At 32.6% G+C, this 9,368-nt stretch overlaps 1 protein-coding gene across 1 annotated transcript in view; it reads right to left on the reverse strand.

Moving 5' to 3' along the window:
- Positions 1 to 1,214: 1,214 nt before the first annotated feature.
- Positions 1,215 to 9,368, reverse strand: part of LOC106465624 (protein Skeletor, isoforms B/C-like) — a gene marked incomplete at its 3' end in the record, with an annotated part of 9,927 nt that continues 1,773 nt past the window's right edge. Inside the window, exons 2-11 of the mRNA XM_013925859.1 lie at positions 9,356 to 9,364; positions 7,091 to 7,163; positions 6,034 to 6,142; positions 5,088 to 5,253; positions 4,647 to 4,722; positions 4,118 to 4,305; positions 3,690 to 3,845; positions 3,221 to 3,293; positions 2,799 to 2,907; positions 1,215 to 1,340 (exon numbers count right to left, since the gene is read on the reverse strand). Coding sequence (XP_013781313.1) covers positions 1,215 to 1,340; positions 2,799 to 2,907; positions 3,221 to 3,293; positions 3,690 to 3,845; positions 4,118 to 4,305; positions 4,647 to 4,722; positions 5,088 to 5,253; positions 6,034 to 6,142; positions 7,091 to 7,163; positions 9,356 to 9,364 — 1,085 coding nt within the window. The remainder of the gene's footprint in view (positions 1,341 to 2,798; positions 2,908 to 3,220; positions 3,294 to 3,689; positions 3,846 to 4,117; positions 4,306 to 4,646; positions 4,723 to 5,087; positions 5,254 to 6,033; positions 6,143 to 7,090; positions 7,164 to 9,355; positions 9,365 to 9,368) is intronic.

The raw sequence follows: 9,368 nt of genomic DNA on the forward strand, positions 1-9,368 counted from the left end.
ATATTCAGTCCTGCTTTTGACTCCTCTGTCTATCCATTCATCTCTGCCAGTAACTCAAACTGTGCTCTATATGCTTCCCACGGTGCCTTCCCATCGAATTCCTGTGGCTTCCTTCGCACTGGATCACTTCTAGTACTGACATTCATACCTGGGATGTGACTTCTAACGGGACTGAATATGTCTGCATTAGGGTTTAGCTGCAGGGTCTGGATAGGGCTTGTCATTGTCTGGGGCTGATTAAGTCGATGGTCAATGTATCCTCCTTGTGTGAAAGACAATAGATCGTCCTTTAACGTATATAATTCGCTTTTAAATTTACTAATGTTTTCCATTTGTACCTTTTGCCATTGTTGTTGATTTTTCTGTAGTTGCTGCTGACTTTCTTCCTGTTTCCTTTCTTGTTCTAGTTGCCACTGTTGTAGTCTCTCTTCTTGTTTATTTTCTTTCTCCTCCAACAACTGCTGTAATTTCTCTTCTTGTTTCTTTTCTCGTTCTTCTTGTTTCTTTTCTTTTTCCTCCAACAACTGCTGTAATCTCTTCTTGTTTATTTTGTTGTTCGAGCTGCCGCTGTTGCAGGTTTTCTTGCAACTTCTGTTGTCTCTCTTCCTGTTTCTTTTCTTTTTCCTCCAACAACTGCTGTAATCTCTCTACTTGTTTAATTTCTCGTTCTTCTTGTTTCTTGTCTTTTTCCTCTAACAACTGTTGTAATTTTTCTTCTCGTTCTTTTTGTTTCTTTTGCTGTTCTTGTATTGCAGCCATCAAGTCTCCTAACTTCAACAATATGTCTCTCTCTGACTGCAGTTCAATTACTCATTACCTACACATAATTGCGTCACGTTGTCACCCTCTTTTATATACCAGACTACCCTATCTAGTAAATGCTAGGGCATTCACGAAGGAACAAGATACTTCTAGAAAATAGGTGGCATCAAAATAGTCACGTGATCTCGCTGACGCAACAGTATATATTGTTCTAAACACAAAAGAGCTCAAAACATTAAAATAAGAAAATACCGCAAATAAAAAAAAAGTTTACTGTTACTTAGTTTGGTTCAAAGCCTACAAAATTTTCATTGATTTCACTCTCGCTTGGAAAGGAATCATTGGATCCAATATTATGGTCAAAGAGAATGTCATCCTCGGTCCCATCCATCCATTGCGTTACTGATAATACCACATTTCTTAAGTGACTTAATCACTATATCACTTCTTACCTTTTCCCATGAATTATTCACCCACATGCAGACCTGAACAAGCGTCGGTCTCTTCCTTCGTCCTGTAGGGGTCGTAGCAAAATCTTCCTGCTGCATCAAGTTGTTCCATTCCTCTCTCATTAAAGTCTTAAAGGGTTTGTTAATAGAAACATCGAGAGGTTGCAGTTGACTTGTTAAACCGCCGGGTATAACAGTCAGCTGTGTTTAGCTCATTAGCTTTTTCCTTTATTTTTTCCGTTTTATGAGCTCTAAAGGAATCCCAGACAAGGAGAGAAGGCTTTTTAAATAAGCATCCTGGACGTTTGGACCAATTTTTTTCAAACCAAAGTAGTGTTCCGTCTTCATCCATCCATCCTTTTTCATATACGCTGGTTAAATTTTCTTTGGTCACTGTTTTTCTTTTAAAAATTAACATTGGTGGTAATTTTGTTCCATCTGCACAGCATGCTAGCACCACTGTATAATGCGTTTTTTCGTGTTCAGCAGTCTTAACAGTAATACTTTTAGTACCTTTTATATCAGTTGTTCTATTGCTTGGAACATCAAATGTTACAATTTATTTGAGATCTTGCCATTGTTTTTTTTCCCCTCGGAAATTGCGTTTATCACTTTTAATCATTTTCAATTCTTCTTCTTGTTCGCGCTAGCAGCGAATCATTTTTTCTGTTGGTGGAAGACCAAAATATCTTTCGGCAGCTCAGTTTCCATGCTCTATTGCATAATTAATCACATTTAATTTAAATTTAGCTGTGTGTGACAGTTTTCTTTAGAGATCGTATGGGGTGAAAAAATAGAACGAAAAGTTAAGAAACAACTATTTTCCTCCCGAGGCCTAAGATACGGTACTTCGGCTTTCGGTGACGCATCCAACTTGACAGTAAGCACGTGCTAGACTGCCGGGTATCAAATGAAAATTGAAATACCGATTAGGCGATTACCGACGCTAATTGCATTAAGCGCTCTGATTGGTCAAGCGCATTGCACATTTGAATCCAAAACAAGCACTCAAAAAAAGATTTTTTTATTTGTTAAAGTTAGGCCTAAAATGGCCTCATTCTGTTCCACATTAAACAGGGATCGGCGTGTATTTACAAGCTTATTCACTCTCATACATTACTATAATTTATTTTTATTATTTTTTATTATTAATTATGTTTACACATTGATTGTGTATATCGTGCGTGCGAGTGTATATATACACACACACACGCATTCATACATACATACATATACACACATATATTATTCATACCTTTGATGTATAGGACGCAAGCAGATTTTGACATGAAATTTTGGGAAAAAAGTGCGTTTTTACACCACGAAAAATACGGTATTTTCTTTGTACAAGGCCACACAATTGATAAACACATTCTAACATGATTGGATCACTTCTTAGCAAGCCATCTGCAGAACCATCAGTTGCGACATTAGTCTTATTGAGTATGGATATACGTTTCCTTAAGATTTAAAAATGAAAGTTAAATAAACTAAGTGTTCACTTACACACAGAATACCATAATGCAATAATTAAAAAAAAAAAAAATGTATTAGTAAAACAATTAACAAAGAATAAACAATACTCACAGTAAACTTTCTGCACCATACACTTAACCATTTTATTTCGTTAATAGTTTTTCCTTCAGGTAGTGTAATTGCAATGCCCTTGTTGTCATAGGATCCCAGCACATTTGTTCTGCCAAAAGAATTAAAAGATCTAATTTAAAATCAATATAAATCAAAGACTGCTACAGAAAGGTTTGGCATTATTTACGTTGTTTTCTATTGCAGTAAAACAGCCATTTCATAGACATCTATAAAAAAACAACAGAAAGAATCATGCAAACATATGCAATTTGAATAATAATAAATAAAAAAAAAACATTGACATTAAATTCAAAACTAAAATTTAAATAATGGTGCTATTTAACATTATTCACAAACCAAAGAGTTTAAAATAAACAAACGAAATACAATTTTGAAAAAAAAAAAAAAATCACAGTACATACGTGCCAAGTTCATCAGGTACAATAGTCCCATCAGGAGAGGGATCTGGTGATGTGCCCACCCAAAAGAAAGCATCTGCATTGTAAAATAAATGTTATTTTCAGAAAGTTAGCACAAGACTTAAAAGTTATCTACATTTCTTGTAATGAAAAAGTTCAAAATAGTAAAAGCATCATATACACTCAACAACTGTAGAGAATATGGAGGCCATGGTTAAAGCTGAACTTTGTTGGATTCATTTAGGTTACAGTGATTGAATTTTGTTTTTGTAACAACAAACACCCAAATGACAGATGTCAATATCTAAGGATAATAATGCAAGTTAACCATTTATGTTTGACCTTACCTTTTAAATAAACTAATGATTTAAACAACAACAAGAAAAAAGTTGTAGGCTGTTCAAATCACTTGTTGTAAATACCTGTCCATTTGTTAATAATACATACTTTCAATTCTGATAAAGAAAATTACCTGGACCTTGTCCATCATAGCTAAAGTTCTCTATATAAAAGGTGTTTGGGCTAGCAGCATAGACTTTTCCCATAACTCCATGTGCATTACTCTTGAAATCTCCAATGTACTTTCCAAAGTATTTTCCTTTCATATTATTCATTTTGAAATCAATACCTATGCAAAAATAAATAAAAACTTATAACAGTAGAATTAGATGTCAAAGTTAAGAAATTAAAAGATGTTATTTATAGTTACAAAAAAGCAATGTTTGGCATAATGCACTTAAACTGTAGAAGATTACAGAAATGCAAGAAATGATCAAACTAAATATAGGATTTGACTCATTCTTATCACACAGAAATACCTCTTAGCTTCTATAAAGTTAATTGTTCTTTATAGGAAAAAAAAAAAAAGACAATTCTGTAAGTAACTCAACCAATATTTACCTTCTGTAACAGATGCTGCCCTCTTTACTTTAGCAGGTACATTCAAGTTTTTGGGGATAATAACATGACCAAAGTTCTCTTGAAACTCAATACAGTAAAGAGAAAACCAGTCAATATCATAAAACGTTAGGTCACCGGGTAACATTAGAGTAATATCTTCCCCTTTGTAGCCATGCAAAACACCAGTGCTGTAGAGAATTAAGTTAGCATTTAATATTCAGAGAAACAGTATCTCCAGCAATTTAAGTTATTTACCACTTTTATAGTTAACTAATTTCCGTTTGATGTTATGTATATTACTTACACATTTAAATGGTTTCTAAGACAATACAAACTACTAGTTCATGTTAACTAATCTTTGATTCTTGCAACGCTTATTGATCTTTAATAATTAATTCACTTCCTTTTTGTTAACAAAAAATAATTAAGTTCATTTTGTACCCCCCTCCCCCATCATTTAAAGAATTAAAACTAGTTCAATATCTAATATCTAATAATGGAAAACGTCTTATGCTACATATTAACATACCTTCCTCGTTCATCAGGAACTTTAGTCACACCATCACTATGAGGTTTATCTCCTTTTCCCACCAAGAAAAAAGCATCTGAAATAAAAAAACGAGAAGGCTAATTAACTAATAATCAATTAAAAAACAAATAATGTTGAAGGGGAGATAATGCAAGATCTCAGAAGTTGGTGAAGAATGATAACATGCATATAATTTTTCCTGTGGTAATTTCTTCAACCTTGATCACACTAGGATGATACTCTTCATAAAAGTTGATACACTAGTAATGCACTTTAACAATTTAAAGTACCACACTTCAAGACAAAAAGAATATTGTAATAAGAGCTTATTAATACATACATATTCACATACACTGCAAAAAGGGGGCTTGTGCAAAATTTTAAAACCAAAGTAAAAAAAACAATATCTAACAATAGTGAACACGTGTAACTTGAATATACCTGGACCTGCACCATCATACATTAGATTGGGTATGTAAATTGTTTTAGCATCTTTTATGACGACAGGATCTGATTTCACTCCATGAGCAAAATTTGGGATTCCTCCAAGGACTAGAGATTCTGGAAGTTCCAAATCAGCTGGTATTTTAAGTGAACCAAAGTTTACCTAATGGTTAAGAAAGACAAAAAAACATTCAAGAATTGAAGAATAAACAACTTGGTTTCAGTAGTATTCAAAGTGTAATAATTATGTCTAGTAGTTGTGAATCATTTAGTAGAAACATTGAACTATATATTCAATCCCTTAACACATAATGAAACTTAAGCCTAACTGTTCCATCAAAATATAATCAACATTTAATAACATTTCTGTGCTATTAAAAATAAATCGCCACCACCACATTAAGAACTGATTGATTGGTTTGAATTTCGCGCAAAGCTACACGAGGATTATCTGCGCTAGTCGTCCTTAATTTAATAGTGAAAGACTAGAGAGAAAGCAGCTAGTCATCACCACCCACCGCCAACTCTTGGGCTACTATTTTATCAACGAATAGGTGGGAGGAGTTAGGATAAAACAAAATAAAACAGGAGTTGGGATAAAAGGCTGAAAGGGCGAGCATGTTTGGTGGGGCGGGGGTTCGAAACCGCTACCCTCAGATCGCGAGTGAAGCGCCCTAACCACCGAGTCCACATTAAAAACAAGTGAATGAAAATACCTCAGTGAACTAAGTAAGTGGCTATCTGTTACTATGTTCTTGTATCAAGTAGTTACCAAGATTCAGTCCAAGGTATTAAAAAAAAAGTGTATAAAAAGCCAACTTCAGTGTTAAAAGGTTGTCTGCATAACTAAATACCAATTTATACAAATTATGTTTATAATAAATTACACAAGAATGATTTAACTATTGTTTAAACTATAGATGTAACAGTAAAATGCACTTACTGTAAACTGTCTGCACCACACACTCAACCATTTAACGTCTTTAATTGTTTTTCCATCTGGCAACTTAATTGAAATGTCTTGGTTATTATATCTTCCTAGGATATTTTTCCTGTTGGAAGAAACAAACCAAGTGAAAATATGACAGTAATTATGAATGGTCAACACTTGTGTAATGTTTAAAATCGTGTAACTAAAATACTCAAACGATCAACGTGGTATAATACACAATATTATTTAAAACAACCGATCAACAGTCGTAAAAGACATTTCGAAGTCATTCTCGAAATACGTAATTCTTTTACGATCGTTGATCGGTTTTCAAGTAAAATTAATTGTGTATTATACAATGTTTATCATTTGAGTGTTTTAAATATGTACACAAGTTCCTTGGATTTTAACATAATTAAAATAAGTTTCATATTTACACAAATATTTTTTTTGTTAAACTATTAACGGCTCCTACTTAAAACACTACGAATTTTGATGTCTAAAGGAATTATTTACAAGACGATTTTTCTGTACGTCATGATGTAGTAAGTGTGTTATTTACATAACACACACTTATATAGATATATAAGTCCTATATAGGACTTATCTAGATGTAATACTTTATTTCTAACACTCTCGTATATTTACAGCTGTAATATTACTAAGAGTATGAGGCTGGGTAGTTTGGTCCCATACAGTTGAGTGTTGTGTTTGTAATTTTTCTACTACAGCTGCAGTTTCTTTTTCCCACGTGTCTTATATTCCTATAACGCGTTTTAAGTTCCTTTTAGTTTGACCAATATAAATTCCAATACATTCACATTATGTTCTATAAACCCCAGTTTTAACCATTTTATCTTTGATAATTCCTAACATTTCTTTAAGTTTAATTTATTTTTAAGAAGCATCCCATCTTTAAACCTTTCAAACAAGACTAAAGGCAAACAAAAAAAAAACCTCGTTACCCGTTTGAATATCTAAATGTAGCAGTAAAAAAAAAACAACAACAACAACAACAAAATGCATTACACTGAAATAAAATAAGCAAGGTTTAAAATCATTAACTCACGTTTCATTCTCATCTGGGACAATGAAACCTTCGGGGGAAGGCTCGGGTGTAGTTCCAGCCCAAAAAAATGCATCTAGGATAAAAAATAAAACAAATACACTTCCTATATGCTTATTAAAAACGTTTTGGAAGATGGGAGGTTGAATAAAGCTACTCTTGTATAGACGAGAGTAGCGATGCACAAAACTAAAAAAAAACGTTAATATTCTTACGCACATGGAAATGCCAGTTGAAACATTTATTATGAGCGATTTTTCCAGTAAACAATATATCTAAACAGTATTTAAAGAAACATGTCGGATTTTCACTTTTCTTGGCACTGATCACGTTCTCATAACGAGAAGCACTAAAATGTTTCATTTTGTAACCAATACTCTTTCCTACGTCGGTGTATTTTCTTCCTTCAATTTTGCGATTACAGCCTCTCTGCACCTTTAATACCCTTCTGCAGTTTTTCAAACTTGCTGTTGTAATCTTTGAACAACTCCAATAGCTTCGTCGATCTTGTTTTCAGAGTTATATTTGATTTTGGATCTTTTCTTTCATGCATTTCGTTAAATATATATTTTTTTAATGTAGTTTTTAATGCTGATTTAGAAATAAATTGAAATTTGCAGAAATGAAAAGAAATATTTTATTTTGTTAGGTTAGGTCAGTTTATGCGAGGTTAGATGAAGTTATACTAATCAGTAAATAATTACACGTTTATTTAAATAAAAAAAATCAATTTAATTAAAAAAAAGAATTTAAAAATGAAGATATTTTCCCATTCTTCCCGTTTAAAAGTACTGGGAATGTAGTTAAGAGACGTAAGAAGCGACATTGCGGAACCAATCGTAACAGAACTGACTCATCTCTGCGAGTTCGTTTGGTGTCGTAGGCATGAAAATGATTTCTTCAAGCAAATATTTAAGAATATTTCTGAATTTTCACATTGAAATAATTTGTATTGTCTTGATGTCTTGCAATTATCTTAAATACATAGGTATATATAATGCTAAAAGTACTTCCTTTGTCTCGCAAGCAAAAAATGTTAATTTCTTTTTCTGAAATCAGCATTAAAAGCTACATTAAAAATTATACATTTTTCTCTTTGAACGCGGTACATGAAACATAAGATTTGATTTTAATAGTACATCCACTTTGTTTTAATCCTTTTAAATTACCGTCACGTTCTTCATAGACTTAGCTTTCTATTTTTTTAAAAACGTTCTGTCTCATTATTCCTGCTCTTCTTTTGGACCTTAATTTCCTTCTTATGTCTTCTTGTTTTTATTTGAATGTTCTGTCTCTTTCAGTTAGTTCTTCCTTTCACTTTTTATTATGTCCAGCAGGTTCCCTTATCTCAGTAGGTCTTTCCTCTTGATCTTTTTTAATTAAAGTTTTAAGTTCATCAAAGCTCTATTTTAGTTCCCCACAATCCAACTTGTGACACCAGCTACGTAACGTTCGTTTGTTGACGGGTTTTTAAAATTATTTGGTGATGTTAATTCAAAGTACAGTCCACGTAAACGATAAAAAATTTTATTTTTTCACTATCGTTTCGTTAAGCTTGTCTTTACTTGCACACTGTTGTAACTTGTTGTAGGCCTAAATTCACAAATGATACCAACTGCATTACACTAATGTGGAAATAAATTTATTTTATGACTGAAACGAAAAACACTGACTGATTCACTATTATTTCTTAAAGACCTTTTCAACTATCATCTCGATGCTTCGCTAATCCCGTATTTACAATTATACTTTAAAGTATTAGAAAAACCTAACGTAAATCTTTAGAGCTTTTTAGGTTTAACTTAGCGTCATCATTACGACCTTCAGCTCCTTCTAATTAACATTAAACCATCTTAATAAAAAATACAGCATACAAAAGTATTAAAAATGAACATTTCCGCAACATCACGTATCTGCTAGGATAAGACAGTAAAATTCCTCCTTGAACCAAATGCCCGTTTTATTTTTCATAATAGTTTTGTGAAGGTTATTAAAGCCTAGAGAGAGAAAAAAAAAGGTGGGGAAAATAACAAGTTCAAACAATAACAGAATCGAAATGGTATATTTAAGTCTTTACACTCACAAAAAATAAACCTATTATTCTATAGGTATTTGAAGAACTTGTAGCATTCCGTCACAATTTAGTTCGTCGTATTGTTAGCTGACACTGGGCAGCTGGTACATAAACAACTATTCAATTAATAACACAGAATATTAAAATTGTTTAGCACTGTATAACCCTACTACAAGAAAAAATTCAACACCAACCTGGTCCTTCTCC

Source organism: Limulus polyphemus, unplaced genomic scaffold (genome assembly GCF_000517525.1).
Source record: "Limulus polyphemus unplaced genomic scaffold, Limulus_polyphemus-2.1.2 Scaffold2003, whole genome shotgun sequence".
Lineage (NCBI taxonomy): Eukaryota > Metazoa > Arthropoda > Merostomata > Xiphosura > Limulidae > Limulus > Limulus polyphemus.